At 43.0% G+C, this 16,343-nt stretch overlaps 2 protein-coding genes across 3 annotated transcripts; one reads left to right on the top strand and one right to left on the bottom strand.

The window, feature by feature from the left end:
- Positions 1-4,622, top strand: LOC124064495 (ubiquitin carboxyl-terminal hydrolase 4-like). Its single transcript, XM_046399022.1, has 7 exons — positions 1-1,636; positions 2,150-2,365; positions 2,452-2,647; positions 2,763-2,987; positions 3,138-3,287; positions 3,942-4,127; positions 4,434-4,622. Exons 1-7 carry the CDS (start codon positions 393-395, stop codon positions 4,620-4,622), a joined length of 2,406 nt encoding a protein of 801 aa, XP_046254978.1. The 5' UTR covers positions 1-392.
- A 341-nt stretch (positions 4,623-4,963) lies between these two features.
- usp8 (ubiquitin specific peptidase 8) lies at positions 4,964-15,705 on the bottom strand. Of its 2 annotated transcripts, XR_006843653.1 has the most exons (20): positions 15,560-15,705; positions 14,654-14,829; positions 14,249-14,393; positions 14,000-14,085; positions 13,723-13,864; positions 13,440-13,482; positions 13,155-13,326; positions 12,803-12,965; positions 12,559-12,700; positions 11,826-12,106; positions 11,238-11,738; positions 10,317-10,391; positions 9,862-10,163; positions 9,384-9,605; positions 9,087-9,297; positions 7,761-7,997; positions 7,407-7,549; positions 7,018-7,150; positions 6,311-6,532; positions 4,964-5,315 (listed from the first exon to the last, which is right to left on the bottom strand). XR_006843653.1 is itself a non-coding variant. In XM_046392274.1 (19 exons), exons 2-19 carry the CDS (start codon positions 14,755-14,757, stop codon positions 6,374-6,376), a joined length of 3,261 nt encoding a protein of 1,086 aa, XP_046248230.1. In that variant the 5' UTR covers positions 14,758-14,829; positions 15,560-15,705; the 3' UTR covers positions 4,964-6,373. The 2 variants fall into 2 exon arrangements, 1 of the variants encoding a protein (XP_046248230.1); XM_046392274.1 differs by having other exon boundaries at positions 4,964-6,532.
- Positions 15,706-16,343: the final 638 nt, after the last annotated feature.

The raw sequence follows: 16,343 nt of genomic DNA, 5'->3' as shown, positions 1-16,343 counted from the left end.
CTGTGAAATCATCCACAGCAGGACAAAAAACATGTCCTGGGAGTTACACTGCGATCAATGTGTTCTGTTTGTAGGTTGCCATGACACAGTCGTCCGGTAACAGTGGATACCTGGTGATTTACCTCAACGGCAGATTCTCAGGAGTGTTTCACCTGAGACGCGATCAACACACAGCATATACGTACATGAACAGCACACACAGTCTGTCAGACACCCTAAAGGACTACGCTCTGCCCCTGGCTGTCTTCTCGTTTTGTCATCAAACAAGGAGGGATTTCAGGCACACTGCAATTATGCTTTTTTGAGGCTTATCTCTTGACATGTCATCGTGGTTCCTGACCAGAGCTCTCACCATTTTTAGATGGCTTTTCTCTTAAATCAAGCAGGCTAAGATGAAGGCCAAGGCTTTGTCAGTGAGGGAGTGTGCCTGGATGTCTGAGGAGTGCCACCTGGTGGACGAGCTGCATGCAGACTCCCAGGGCGACGGCCTGTGCTTACCAAACATCTTCAGGTCCAAAAAAGTGAAGTCACTCACCAGGACTGAAACTGGACCCACTTACCAGGTCTACCATACAGCCAGAGAGCTTCTGCTGGAAGTGCTAGACAGAGGAGCCATCCGGGAGCTGATCAGGAGAGCTGCCGGGGTGAAGGCAGGCTCTAACCGTTCGTCATATAACCAGAGCAAAGAGCAGAGTGCAGATCTCTCTGAGGGGGAGTACGCTGAGACGTTAACATGGTTCTCTATAGTCTTACAAAGCGGCCTGTCTGTAGGAGAGAACAGCAGCTTTGACTCTGAGCTCACCCTAAAACTGGATGGATGGCAGGGCGTCCTGAAGAGAAACAGCTTCCAGACCAGCCTCCTGTCACTGACCAGACTGGAGAACAAAGACAAGTTGGAAGCCCTCTCTGCTTTCTGTAGCCACATAACAAGGCGGTATCAGGCCTTGTACACACCTGGTCACAACCTGGCCGTGAAGAAATACAGACTTTTCTACCAGCAGGGTCCTTGCTCCCTCCATCTCGCCCTCCTCTGCGACACGAGCTCTGGGTTCATCTGTAACATGTATCTGTACTGTCCCAAGCAACTCCAGAAGCAGAGCAGGAAACCTGTAGTCGAGCAGGTGGTTGGACACCTGATGAAACCCTTCTGCAGCCACAGACACCCAGTTCAGCTGGACAGCTCTGCTTGGATGGAGGGCAGACTCACAGACATCTTCTCTAGCTTAGGAGTCATGATTAATTTTGCTCCAACTGTTAAAATGCCTGTCATGGATCCAACATCATCTCCATCAGTGGCGCCACCTCAGCCACAAACATCTGAGGGTTCATCTCAACTTGTAGCCCACCTGCAGGGCTGGACCGGACCTGCTCTGGTTCCTCCATCAGACCTGAAGGGATCGGTGGTAGATGTGTTTCTCCCAGGCCTCTGGGCAGCGCTGCACATCATCTGCATCAACACGTTTACACTCCACACACTGCAGAACCAGGGCTCAGACAGGCAGGTCCAGCTGACAGAGTTCACCAGGACTCTGGCCTCCCAGCTGGTCGTGGACAGCAGCGTCACCGTGCCTGTTCTGCCGCGGCTGAATAGCACCTCATACCAAGACACAAATCTAACAAGCAGTTCAAAGCAGAGGTTAGTCTGACCGTTTGTTCTAAAGAACAGCCTTCACAGATAATGACTGAAAACGCAGCAAACCAAAGCAGTGCTACAGTTATAGCTTTCTATCTTTGAAAGCTTTTGATCACTAAAAATATCTGTATCGAAGAAAACCGTGGAAGGCTCTGTCATTTTGAATTCAACCCAATTGTTTTCTTTGCAACTTTAGATGAATTAAATCTTATTTTTATCTGCAACAAACAATGAGACGTGGAATTACATTCTTTCAAGTCACTGAGTCATTTTAGGTCAGTTAATTAGGAGACAATTAATCTCTGTTTTAATGGTAACCTACAGTAACATCTGTGTTATGATTGTTTGGTCAGTAACTTTCTAGAAAAGAATTTAAAAAATCCCATCCTTTCCCAGATCCCAATTTCGTGATCTATTCAATTTACAATGATTTAAAACTGATGAAGTCCTTGTTTGTGTGCAACATTGCAAAGGAATACAGATGTTTTTGTTTCCGCTCTCTCACTGGTCTTACAGGACAAGCACAATCAGCTGTGGTCAGTTGATGGAAAATGAGAAACGAGAATCCTGCATCCCTGCAGCGAGGCTGCACAGGTGGAACAGACCAGGAGTCTGCGGTTTGGACAACTCGGGCAACTCCTGCTATTTAAATGCTGTGCTACAGTGTCTGTGCTCCACTGTGCCCTTCGTGGAGCACCTCCTTAATCAAAACACTCGCAAAGAGCTGGCAAGGTAAGACCACCCACCGCCTGTCTTTCAGACACTCGCTTCCACGTTCAAAGTCCGGTTTTCTCAGTGGTTTAACCTTGTTCATGCAGGTCCAAGTGCCGGGTGGCCGAGGTGTTTGTACGCCTGCTGGAGGAAATGTGGATGGGAAGGAGTTCCAGCTGTGCACCTGTGGAGGCCAGGTCTGTGCTTTGCTCCATCCTCCCCCAGTTCAACAACTACTCTCAGCAAGACGCCCAGGAACTGCTGCTCTTTCTCCTCAACGCACTCCACGACGACCTCAAAAAGGTACCAAAACGCCAGAAGTGCACCAACTGCATCTTCACAGTCACTCGCCACATACCTTTGTGTGCCAAATCACTAAATACAGAAAGAGTGAATGTGTGTTTTTGTGTGTTGAAAGGCTGCAAAGCGTCAGATGCGCTCCTCGAAAAGACAGCAGAGACAAGACCGTAACAGAAGCGGCGCCTCTGCAGCGGGCGAGTCCACCATTGTGTCACATCTGTTCGAAGGCCAGCTGAGCTACACGACCCTCTGCATGCGCTGCGATTACCAGGCTCACAGCACACAGACCTTCACTGTACTGTCCCTGCCGATTCCAACAGACAACATTAAGTGCTCCATTCAGGTACCTTTAAACAGCTGCAGGTGCTCGCCGCTCTCATTCTGCACTATTAAAAACATCACCCAGACTGCAGGGAAGTCATATTTTAGATATTAGCGGTCATACTACTCTTGTTATTCCACCCTTTCTCACAATTGTGTCTATGTGGTGCAGGACTGCCTGTCACTGTTCTTCGAGCAGAGTATCCTCACCGGGGCAGAGCAGATGCTGTGTTCAGTGTGTGGGCTGAGGAGAGAAACGACAGTCTTCACATGTTTGGAGAAACCTCCCGAGATCCTCATGTTGCACCTGAAAAGGTGGGCAGAAACTTAAAATGATCTCTTAGGGCACACATGGTATTTATGAATATTTAGTTATCATGAACAACTGCATGCAATTAAGATTAAATCGACACCACAATCTCACCTACAGGTCCACTTAGCAGCTGGTGTGGGGCTTTCAGTCGTATCACATGATCTTCATAAGATCTAGAATTCTGCCAACTTGAGGACTTTTAGTGCGTGTAGGCTTAAAAGTTAAGTTTCAGACAGGGATAAACTTCTATTTTCCCTTCAAATACTCTGCATGTTCTTTAGTTATGCATTCAGAAGTTACTTTACAAGCTTCAGAAAAACCTCAGAAAAGTATAACGACCACATTACAAGAATAGCTGGAGGAAAAGGTTAAATAAAATTAAAACTGATAAACCAATAAATGTTAATTTAAGAAGCAGTTCAGTGGGCAGACGTGCAAGAGAAAGTCTGTAAAATAAATAAACAAAAAGGCAAACTTGAGACATTTTAATTATGGATGATTTAACTGAGTTAACATTTAATGGGCCATAACTTTATGAATGTAAAGTACACAAATTAATATGCCTTGAGCATGTATTAATACTGGCTCACAGGCCTTCACAGTGCATCATGTAAAGTCATGCATTAATTCAAGAAGGGTCATGAATTCTTTATGTGCTGACCAAGTGCTACCATGTCCAATAGTCTATTAGCTGTAAACCATCTCATCTCCAGGTTTGGCTGTAAGGGGAAGAACCAGGTGAAACTGAGGACTAATGTTACGTTCTCCGCGAAGCTCGATCTCAGCCCATTCCTATCCAGCTCAGTGCAAAACAACTCATATTTTTCGTATCGCCTGTATGCTGTTGTGGTGAGTAAACACACATTCATTGTCAACAGTTTTTTTTTCTTCATTATGTTCATCATTCCGCTTTATTTTCGCAGATTTTTTTAGGATGGCATTTATGTCAACGCGTGGAAATGAAAAGCTGCAACTTGCAGATTTGATTTTCTTGATATGATGGCTACAGAAAATTGGCAACTGTGAATGGCAGCACTTGCCAAAATAAAAACAAATTAAGCCAGAGTATAACATCTGCATAAATATCAGCAAATAATTATCTCTGTATTTCCTTTCTGCCTGGGGATGACGTTTCTGTACTCTTTCCTTCACTAGAACCACACAGGTAATCTGAATGTAGGTCACTACACAGCTCTGTGCCACAGTGCCCTGACCCACACCTGGCACTGGTTTGACGACTCAGCGGTCAGAGAGGTGCAGGACGGCCTCGTGCAATCTCCAAACGCCTACATGCTGCTCTACAGCCACAAACCCTTTCAAAAGCCAAACATTCATGGACTCTGAGCTCTCTGAACAGCAGGCCAAACCCATGATGGGAATGAGCTTCGACTTCCTCCTTGTCCTTTGGGCTTTATCCATTTTGATACCCTTTTTTTAACTGCCCACTGCAAGTCCGCCACTGTAACATCTTGTCCTTCTGCTGACTTCTCCCTATCTGTGCTCCAAATAAATTTCATGTGTGACATTATCATATCCAACTGCTCGTACATCAGATAGATCAGATTGTCCTAGAACCTCAGGAATGAAGGGTCTAGATGTTTAATGGATCAGGTTTCATTGAGCTTCTCAGTCTTTTTGTGGCGCCACTGTAGGCGATAAATCCTGAATCATTCAGACACAAAGACTCTAATTTGAAGCAGTTTTAATAAATAGTCATATGAGTTGTTTGAGGTTAGTATAATCGTTATATCTGAAACAAATTGTTTTTAGAGCATTAAGAAATAAAATCAACATGTACAAGTAAAAAGAAAACAGATTATGATCTCATGCTAGGCAATAAAACTGCACTAAGGAAGTAGAGCGTCCAGCCACCTCAGATCTCTGGTCCATTCAGAAAAAATATATCAGTAATATACTTTGTGCTTGCTCTTGTCAGTCCCGTCAGTCAGCAAGTCAGGCAGCAAACGTTGATGCTAACGCACTCTTGTAAGTGAACACAGTCAGGTCTTCAACTCTTCATATTCTCATGGGTCAGTACTGAACACAGAAACAAAATTAATCAGATAAATCGAATTTCCAGCCTCTTAGAAACGAGCCAATAAGAATGCCAAGTTATCCCAGTGATTTTTCCTCTAAATAGTTTTGTGTTTGAATATAACAATGCAGCTAGTTAAGTATGCTTAAGAGAGAATAAAATCTACGACAAACTTTACAGAAGCAGGAAGGTTTTTCTGTCACTGGCCGATCTGAGCTCAGTCTCAGCATCAGCATCATTTTAAAGCATTCTCAGTCGAGTATTAATGTCTGCGGTTAAACAATGTGATCTACATAAACAACTTAAACTGATTGCATATTGTGTAAGTGCAAGAATGTGGCTAATATGAACAAGCAACAATCTCCATTCCCTATTCTCTCTTTAGGTAGAAAGCAAAATCCAACACTGGTAGCCTCTTCCATCAACAACATCAGAAGGCTTTAGCGTTAAACCCCTAAAACACGCTCACGAACGTGGAGACACTATGATGGCTGCTACTTTGAAGGAAAAAAAAAAATATTGAATTTGGTCACTTAACAGAGAAACACCTTGCCCTCGAGTATTTACATTTTTCAATGTGCAACATTAGCATTTTTAATTATTTACAGATCAGTTTTGCGATACGGCCGTCCACACTGCGTGCAACAGAAACGACAGCGAGGAGCCTCTGAACCAGCTGTCAGCCCTCCGGCACGACCATCAAGGTACAGAAGTCAGAATAAAAGGAGTATATGTTTAGTCTCTAGATTATCAGTAATATCAGCAGTTGGCATGTTTTAATGTAAGGTATGGGGTCCTCTAGTAGCTGAAGCATCGCATAGTGTGCCTGCACCTTTCTCCACTCTGCGAGAGGCGGAATCTCGTCGCCACCAGCTCGAGAACGTCCTCGCCTGCACATACACGACTCGTTAACCCGCAACTACGTGCGCCTGGTCCTCAGAGCTGTGATTTTGAAAAGGAAAAAAAAAAAATACCAACAACAACAAAACCAAACAACCTCTAGGCTTGAAAGTTGCTGGCCAGTTGGTGGAGTGTTGTCTCTTCATGTCCTACAGCACCATCACAAGGTGGAGTAAAACAGGATGTATGCCGCAGAAGACTTGACCGAAGAGGTGGAGATTTCGGTCACCTCATGGTCATCAAACTTGTACCAGCGCTGTTTGTGGGCATTCTTACAGTAGGCCGTGTAATGGCCGCCATCCAAACCCCCGTAGTGGTTCTGGCAGCGGAAAAGAAGAAGAATGTTAAGCTCGTCAAAACATCTAGACAATCATCTCATTTAACTGTGTGTTTAATTATCAAACATCCCCGTACTCATCCTCATGTAACATTTCCAGTAAAAAAAAAACAAAAAAAAATTACTTTGCTATAACTTCTTTTTTTTGTGAACAAAAACTAACGTGAAGAAAAACCTGTTTGCGGTGGACCATTAATGGACTCCAACCAACCAAAGGAATGACAGTCTCATGAAAGATGTAGAAGGTATAACGATATAGCAACAGAAACTACACTGCTTTACGTTAGTATGAGTGTATTTCTTTTGTGTTATGTTGATGCACTGTATAATCCTGCAGTATACTGACCTCCTCTGCAACATATTTTTGATTAATTTGGTTGTACTACTCTATGCAAAAAAAAAAAAAAAAAAATACAGAATAGTTTATGATTAATGTTCACAAAATACTTAATTTCACTTCCACTTACAGAAACTCCATAAAGGCTGTATCTCTTCAGGCTCTGTTTGGGTCCAATAACGTACTGTGTCAGGTCCAGGTTATCTAAAGGGAAGTCCACAGACGTCTGCAGCTTCTGCTTCCATCTACCTTCGTAGGAGAACCTGCAGAAGACAAGACAAAACAAAACAAATAATAAAGAAAGAAAGAAAGAAAGTGAGAATGTGAGAGAAAAATGCCAACAATATCTGTCCAGGGTATAATTTCCAAAATTGGAAATATTTCAAGTGTATTTAATTTTAATTCCTGAATTGCGGAAACAAGCACTGCAAAAGTTAATTTTAAAAATATTTTCTGCTGCAAGTGGCAAAGCATTTGATCTGAGTTTACATCATTTCTGATACAAATTTCACTACAGACCGTTTTAAGTGCACCAGGACAATGGGTGGGACCTTCCAGATCTCCAGTTTCTTGGTGGAATCTCTGTGGGCCTTGCAGTGTCTGCAGAAAACCTTGTTGTTGTCAGTCAGCTTCTCTTCCTTAGAGAACAGCCTCAGACAATCCTGAAAAGGAGAAGCAAACATTTTAGTTGAGAATCACAAAGCCTCTGGCTATCCCCACATTAAACTTACTAATGTAAAATGTTTTTCACTGGCCTCAAAAATAGCACTTTGAGGGACTCCCTGAATTTGGTCTCCCTGACAAGCTGAAATTGTTAAAATAGAGGAAGATTCTGACACATGCTTGGACACACATGTTCCACATTGGACTGACCTGCAGGGAACACTTGCTGGTTGAGGCCAGAGGCAGCGACAGGTACATAAAGGTCTCAAAGGTCCGGGACTTGCGATGGCAGGTCAGACACTGCACAGTGGACTTGAACTGCCCCTGGAACAGTGCTACAATGATGGACTCGTTCAGCAGCTTGTGTTTGCTCCAGGCCAGGTCGGCTGCCGTCTGATCATCCAAATGGTCGTTTTCTTCTTCCTTGTACCGCTTCCTGTTGTCCGCCTGACGTCACAGAAAGAAAAACAACATGATGGTGCATTATAACACAGCAGTTGGCATCGAAAATAAAAGAACCACAGACCAAATTTCTAAATGAAAAACTTTGTATTCAACATCTATTTAACTTCTTTCAGTCTCATTAGCATGCAGTTCAGCAAGTTCGCTCTGATTATGATAGGCAGGAAGATATGAAAGGCAGGTTAACATTTGCTAATTAATATCTCGTCAATAAGAGTGACTGATTTATCAATTAGCTTGGAGAGACAAAGTGGACTGGGACTGGGCCAGCCTGATGGCAGACAGGTCTGAACATCACACAGGAGGGACATGATGAGATGGAAAGAGTGTCATGAGAAATGCACGTCAACAGCTGTTACAACCTGATTGGCACCTAAGTTTTTAAAGAGAGAACAGACTAAAATAGTTAAATGGGGTGAATGTGCTACTTCAATTCAAACCCACACGGAGACAGTATCAGTGCCTCCACCTGAATTTTCTTCAAAGATCCATCTTTTCTGACAGTTAAACAGAGGCCATCTCAAGGAAGAACGTCTTTGAAAAACAATCAGCTTTTGGAAAAAATGTAAATATCTAGCTATGAAATGGTCTTTTTCTGTCTTTCCACCGATTCCTCTAGTCCTCCCTCCCCCCCGTTCAAATGCACATGAAGCCAGTAAAGTCAGTCGATACAGGCAATGAGGCATGTCTTGGGTCTACATGCACAGAGGTTCTGACAGAGCATCAGACCGGACAGATGCAGACGCGCCACACTCACACTGCTGCAGGAGGATCAAGGACACACAGCTATTTACTTACTCTCTAATTTGCCATCAAAATGAAACCCGGTGAAAAAACAGAAAGAAGGAAAGTGAAAAAGGACTAAGTTTTTATCGTTAACATACAAATGTGCAAAAACATCCAGACAAGCCTCAGAAAGCCATGGCTGAAAGGAATAAATTACTTTTTTATTCACTCTATTTAATTCATGGTGTGAATATTTAGATGTATAGATACTGAAACCTTTTTAAGAGTTTATTTACGCCCCACATTTGGTTATGCCATAGAGGTGCATGAAACAAGTGTGAGCACTACCTTGTTGAGGTCCTCATGGAGCCCATCCATGAGGAACAGCAGCAGCTCCTGGGAGTCTTGCTGGTCATAACCCGCAAACTGATCATTGATCTTGCCAATGGTGATCTTGAAGTCCCGTGGGCTGATGCACTTGTATAAACCAGCCCACAGGGCTTTCATGATCACACCAAACTCCTCTGCCACTTCCCCTTTATGGCCAAGGATGTTGTATCTGGCAGAGCAAGAGAACAGAAAGGTTAAACATCTCCCTAATACCCGATTCTTCATGGCAAGTAATTTCACAGAAGGAACCGTCACCTGTTGATGTCCTCCAGGTAGAAATTGTTGTTGAAGTACTCGGCCATGGCAGGGGTGTTACACAGACACTGCAAGATGGAGTTCATGTAGCATGTGTTGCCCATGTTACGAAGGCCAGTCAGTGATGCACCCAGACCTCCAAATGCAGGATTCAGATTCCGAATTTTGGCAGCTGAAGGCCTCGATATTTCCACTTTAGAATAGGCTTTAGCAGGAGCAGGTCTGGAGGGCAAAGGAGCACAATGAGAGAATATCAGACTAATTTCTGCAGAGGTTAGTTCAAAGAAAATAAAATGTGGTAAACAACCAAGGGCATAAATACAAATAGACGATGATAACAGATGTAGGCCATCGTCACTTATCAAAGGTGCTGGAACACTGACAGAAACTGACTGAGGGCTGCCCTGATTCTGTACTCTGCATGTCAAAATATGTCTTCACATTTCAGTCATCGTCACAAAACATCTGTGTGCCTCACTTGGTGTCCCTGTTGATGGTGGGTATGACGGCAGCAGCGGTTGGGGCGATGATCTTCTTCTGGGCCTCCTCTCTCAGGTCCTGGCTGATATCGGGGGAGGAGTAGGAGCGTTTCAGTTTAGACTGCTCTCGCTCTCGTTCGCGGTTAGCATCCGGCTCAGCTGGTTGAGGTGGCTTCTGCTGCTTGACTGTTGGTGGTGTGGAGGGTGGGGTCTGAGGAACCGTGACCTCAGGAGGGTACAGGTGGACACGGTTGGTTGGGGAATGGTAGTATCGGTAGGTCCCCGTCACTGTGTCAAGGAACTAGCCAAAAATGGAGGGGTAAACATCAAAAATATATCACATTAGATAGAAAGCGACCATAAGGCATAAGAAAATACATATTTCTCTCTTTTTTTTATTCAACTTTCACCTTCAATAACTAAAAATGACATTTCAGTTTTATACATCTGGTACCTTCATCCAACCGTCTGGGAGGCCTGGTACACTCCGACCCATTTCCTCACTCCTTGCTCTGGTCAGGGGCTCCCTCTGTGAAATTAAAAGACAAACACAAACAAACACGCACACACCACCTTCAGTTCTCTTCAAAATAATTATGAGGAAGTTTCATGGTAAGCCTCTACTTCATATATCAAACATCTTTGAGGTTGTGAAGCAGAAAATTGGAATTTGGAGAGATAACTGCTGGAGTCTGTTTAAACAAAACAAATCTGATAAGATCTACAAACTCTACAACACTGACTTGTGTCTCCTTTTGTCACAGAATTGCATATGCGCTTTATCTATCGAATGGTTTACGATTTGGGCCACACTCCACTCAGACTGACAATGACGTAGTTAAACACACATTCACGTTCGGCCTGAATGGGTCGATGTGGGTGAGCGTGAGAGAGCAAGCATGTAAAGGGAACTGAAAGGGAAACTTAACTTGTCATCTACAAAGTGATTCTATCTAATTATATAGTTTAGAAGACGTGTGCAAGACCACTGTTGCAGAAAACCAGCAGTTTTTGGGTCAAATGCATGTTGCATATGCAGCTGTATAAAAGAGTTACAACATGATTAGAAGGTTTAACATTTTTTTGAAAATCCCTTTTTTAACGCTTTAATTTAGTACTAGGCTTAGCGGGTGTCAAAGAGAGCATCAAATTCTTCAGTTCATCAGAGCAGACTGATGATTTAAGTGTACAGAAGTGGATTTGTGGTCCCATTGTCTCAAATGTAAGATAAAAACAAAGAATTTCACACGAGACTTAAAGAGAATCTAAGGTTAGCATCTGATCGCTGCTGGGTGATTCGTTGCATGCAAATGTTAACCCTGCAACATGCAAACGTCAAACTATGGTTGTGAATAACACTGAAAAGAGGACTCACCTTAATTTCACTAACAATATGGTTGGGAGCAGGCGAGTCCAGAGACATGCTCTTAGAGGGTGTGTCAGAGCTCTGCTCCTTTCCCTTCCTGTCTTTCTCCTCCCATGCCTTGTTCTCTTTGTCTTCCTCCTCTTCTGCCTTCTGCCTTTCGAGTTTCTTTTTCTCCTGATGTCCTTTCTCCTCCTCCTCCTTCTTCCTCCTCTTATCGCATTCCTCCCTTTCTAGTCTTTCTTTCAGCTCCTTCTCCTGTCTCTCCTCCTCCAAGCGACGCAACTGGTTGCGCTTCTCCTGCTCTTGCCTCGCCTTCTCCATCACTGCTGCAGCCTCAGAGTGTATCTGACTTTGTTCTTCTTTAGACAGAGAAGCGTTGGGGGTGAAGGATGGTTTGACCGAGCGGTCAGGTACAACTGGGCCGTTCTGGGTGGAGTCATTTGCAGACCCGTTCTGGCTGGGCTTAGGCTCGTCTGTCACCCGCACAGAGGGTTTCTTGGCACGGTCAAACTGTAATAAAACAAAACATAAGTGATGTTTAGATGTTTGGATTCCTTAATGTTTTTATTCTATTTCTTATTACGGTAGATACAATACCTGTGGGCATGCCTTGGCTGGTGTAGGTGACTGGTTGGATGTCACAGGGCCCTTCTTCCCAACGTCTAGCACAGAATTTGTGGAGCTTGTGACGGTGGAATCTACAATATCTGGCAACCTGTACGCAACCATGGAAGTTTTAGATGCGGGGGGTTCTGCTGGTGCAACCCCGTTCACCAGCACAGGAGTAGAGGGCTCAGGAGGCTCAGGTACGATCTCAGGCTCTGGTTGAGGTGGGGTCGGAGGCTTTGGTTCTTCTAGAGATGGGTAGCTGAAGTTCACTGTTTTAAGAAAAAAATCTAAGTAAATGAACAAATCTAAGAGCAAATAATTTTCTTAGAAACAGCTACACTGTCCTTGTTTTTCTTTCATCCACATCTCACTGTGTTTAAAAGGAGCCTTGACAATGTCAATGGCAAAGAAACTGGTCATGATGTGCAACTTGGTTAATGCAGGAACATGTACTTAAAGGGCCATTCCAGACAAACCATTAAATGTGCTTTGGAAACTTGTGTGTGGATTTATTACCTTGAACAAAAACAGTTTCCAGTATGAATAAACCACTTAATGCTGGTTTGACTTGTTGACTGTTAGTGTTAGAGTCTAGAGTAGAATATTTTTGATAAACTCTGGCACAGAATTAATCTCATTCTGGTTTTTTTTCTAATTTATTAATGTGCTTTCATTTTCTTAAAATAAGCTGTAACATTCATGCTCTGCTGGTGATACTCACACTGAGGAAGGCTGTTGATGATAGTCTGTCTAGGGGGCCGAACTTTAGCGTTGGTTGTGTACATGGGGTAAAACAACAGCCAGTTTTCATAGCCTCCCTCCAGCACCAGCGGCTCACTACGCAGGATGGTGATGCTGTCCCACTGTGGAGAGCGCAATGCGATTATTGATCCTCATAGGAAAATTCTGCTGTTGTTAATCACACTCTGTGAGTCACAACTAAATCCACACACATACGCAATTACCTTAAAGAGGGCATCTTTGAGGCTCTGCAAAGTGGTGCCCAGTGTTAGGTCAGTGACAGAACTAAACCAGTCCAGCAGGACTATATAATCCACAAATCCCCGCCGCCTCCAATGGTCTTTGGATGCGTCAGGCAGCTTTGCCTCAATCTGATTCACAGTGATTCTGAAAAGTCATGACATTTCAGTTCGTGAGGTCAAGTTTAGGAGTTGAGACTTTTTCATTTTTTGACAGTTCAGGACACATCACAGAACAGAAAAACAAGTTAAAAGAAATACGATAATCGATTCATTCATAGGATCACTGCCAAAACCAGACTGAAATTACTGTACAATTACAAAACTCCTTTCTTACCCTGGGCTAATAGCCTCCTCAGGCACACAGACGCAGGTCTGGGCTGGGACCTGAATGTGAGACTCCTCAAAGTCCCTGTGGCTGCGGGCGTCCATGACAATTATTGAAATTGTCTGGTCCTTCATCATGTGGAAAAGTTTCTCAGCTGTGATCCCACCAGCTGGCACAGAAGCTATCAGATAAAGTCATCAAATCAACAAAGAAGAAGACAAAGAACTAAAGTCTATGAAATTTGAGAAAGACTAAACACACTGGCAGAAAATTTCATTCTTGTGTTCTTCATACCTTTTGAGGTGGTATTTTTCAGTTCATTCTGTTCTCCTTTTACCTGACATAGAGACAAAACAAAATCTATGCTAAAGGATTCTTAACACATTAACAGTACTGATTTCTTCTTATGTAAAATAACTCCAAATGTAATTGTTTAACTAGGCTCTATCAAAATCTCTAAAACTTTTAGACACCCATAGACCAAAGTAATTCCAAGTGGAATTAAGTGTCTTCCTCAAGTGAAAAAGATTTAAAATGCAGATAGCATGACAGTACATTTATAATCTGATATCACTACCTTTTTGCTGTCCTTCTTGTTTGCTGATGATGCTTTTGGAGAGCCTTGACCACTACCTTTCTCTGTTATTTCCTCCCTCCTTTTCTTCTCCTCTTGTCTCTCCTTCTCCTCAAGTTTTTTTCGAACCTCAACTTCCTCATACCTGTTTAAAACAAATTATAGCCAAGTGAAATAGGACAAAAATGGGATTATGCAATTGGTTTCCTGATGTCCTCTCTTATGTGTTATGCATTACACAATAAGATGTGAACAACCTAAGACAATCAAAGACTCAAACCTGAGTTTAAGGCTTTCAGAAAGCTTCTCGGCTTCTTCAATGGCTTTCTTAAAGCTGTTTGGCCCAAGCATGGTCATGTAATACTCCTTTGGACATTGGAATTGAAAAAGGTTACTTAGAAATAGCTTACTTCAGTTAGTGACACATTTTCCCATGTCCTTGCATAAGAAACACTAACAGTTTAGTTTGATAATAATAAAAAAAACAAAAAACAGAAAGAAGTTACAGTTTCACAGTTATTAACTCTACCGGTTGCTGCTTGAAGTCTGGTCTTTTCTTGATGATGTCATATACTGTTAAATACTTCATGTACAGCACGTAAGATTTCTCCTCATCTCTGTCCAGGCGACACTCCTCTGCCGCCTTGAAGATTTTGCAGGCACTCTGAACATAGCTGCAACACAGCAAATAAATACTTCAATCACAATGTGATTCCAATGTCCTTTGTTCAAATCTGACCAGCGACCTTTGCTGTGTGTTATCCCCATCACATTTCCATTATTAAGTTACTCTAAAAAACTAGGGACGAATCCACAAGTCATCTGTGTTATGAGTTTGTTCTCCAGGTCGTTTAATTACTTATATCATTGGTGACACACTTTGTTTTTATTACTGTATGCTGCACTGGGTTGACGGTAGCAAACCCGACGTTACCTCCTGGTGCTTGTCTTGTCTGGTTTAATTTCAGCCTTTTTATTGAGGTCACCCAGAGATGTGGACAGATAAAGCTCCTTGACCCCAGTGGATACTGCTGGCATCTTTGCAGGTGTGTTCAGTCAGAGCTCACAGGCAGACAACCGGTCAGTGCTGTACACCAGCTCTGAACATCTCTGGAACAATGTGACAGCAAAAAAACATCAACCCCTACTCAACATCGTAGCCATTACTGGCTAGCGTTAGCTAACACTTAGCATAAGTTACTGTTAGCTTCCTCTATTATCAGGAACACCTCAGGATAGATGACAGTTAACGAATTGAGTTTTAACTTGCCGTTAACTGTCTAGCAACATTTAAATTGACCAGAATTAGAATACGCTATGTTAAGCTGAGTATATAACATGCTGACGATAAGTTAAATCCAACTATCATAGACTGTTGCCCACCGTTAGCGCATTAGCCAACATTGATTAGCTTGTGGCTGTAGTTAGCTGGCGCAGGATATGTCAACAGTGACGACAACAACATGGAATAGTTTACTGGCGAACGTTTTCCGCTATCATCTGCCTTGACTTGATGCCTGATAACCAGGTAACGGACATTTTATCCAACGCAGAACGTAAACCAACCTCTAGTGTCATATAAACACAATTTAGCTGGTCAAATGTTAACTTAGCCTTCTTACCTTCCGAGCTAGCAACATAGCTACCTTAGTTAGCAAGCTACGCTCTTAACTCACGCAGTTATGTTAAGCGTTGGTTTAGCTACTGTTGGCTAATTAACACAGCAAAGACAGTCACGGCTATAACGGCGTTCAGCCCTAAAGAGATATCCTCCAGTAATAATACCAGAACATATATAGTAGCCGACTATTTGATAAAGTAGCGTTAGTGGAAAAATTACCTGTTTCTGATCGGCTGCTTACACCTTAGCTACTTTTTTGACAGCTGATTCTTGATTCCTTCTTCCGCCCACCCTTCTTCTTCTACCAGGTTTTGCGGTAGCTGGCATTCTTAATGTGGCAGTACTGCCACCTTCTGGAGCACAGTTTCTGCTTCCACTGACCAGTTTCTTAGTCCGGTCCCAACTTCTCTTTACTAAACAGTGAACATTTGCCTACAGTATAACCAACAATCATGTTTGAGGAACGACATGCTCTGAAAATCCAAATGACACTTAAAAAAATGTTTAATTGCGTGTCATTGAAATAAATCCGTGTAGGCAATCATTAATGTTTCACTCTCTATTACTGTTTGATTGTACATACAACCATATACTGGGTTTAAACATTATCCAGAAGAAGGAGTCTTGCTTTGCGTTTGCCTTTTGCAAGGCTTTGTACTTCCCAGAACATATTTGCATATATGTAGAAGTGCCACTGGAGCAGTTGCAGATTAAAGGTCTTATTCTTGGACGTGTCAGTGGCAGCAGATGGACAGGTCACTGTCTAACTATCAGAATCAGACTGTTAGTTCAGATTTCAGCCACTGGAAAAGCTTCACTGACTGCAGAGGAGAGACCTGCACCTCCTATTTGCTATCTAGCAAACCAGCAAGTGTTTCCACCAGTTTTGAGTAGAATCGTTGTCGTCAGGGATGCATCATCAGTGGAGGATTTTGCACATTGCACAGTGCAACTATAAGAAGGCAGACTGCATTGATTACTTGAGCTACTGCTGTTGTTACAG

The sequence above is a fragment of the Scatophagus argus genome, chromosome 1 (assembly GCF_020382885.2).
Source record: "Scatophagus argus isolate fScaArg1 chromosome 1, fScaArg1.pri, whole genome shotgun sequence".
NCBI classification, from domain to species: Eukaryota; Metazoa; Chordata; class Actinopteri; family Scatophagidae; genus Scatophagus; species Scatophagus argus.
This window is presented reverse-complemented; position numbering and strand designations above follow the sequence as displayed.

What these genes read in the sequence shown, in the direction of transcription:
- usp8 (XM_046392274.1), bottom strand. Translation starts at nt 14,757, where the DNA reads ATGCCAGCAGTATCCACTGGGGTCAAGGAGCTTTATCTGTCCACATCT. An exon ending in TCAAAGATGCCCTCTTTAAG is followed by an intron (nt 12,701 to 12,802) that starts GTAATTGCGTAT and finishes CGCTCTCCACAG; the next exon opens with TGGGACAGCATCACCATCCT. An exon ending in GTCCTGGTGCACTTAAAACG is followed by an intron (nt 7,151 to 7,406) that starts GTCTGTAGTGAA and finishes TGTCTTCTGCAG; the next exon opens with GTTCTCCTACGAAGGTAGAT.
- LOC124064495 (XM_046399022.1), top strand. Translation starts at nt 393, where the DNA reads ATGAAGGCCAAGGCTTTGTCAGTGAGGGAGTGTGCCTGGATGTCTGAG. An exon ending in ACTCGCAAAGAGCTGGCAAG is followed by an intron (nt 2,366 to 2,451) that starts GTAAGACCACCC and finishes TTGTTCATGCAG; the next exon opens with GTCCAAGTGCCGGGTGGCCG. An exon ending in ACATTAAGTGCTCCATTCAG is followed by an intron (nt 2,988 to 3,137) that starts GTACCTTTAAAC and finishes TATGTGGTGCAG; the next exon opens with GACTGCCTGTCACTGTTCTT.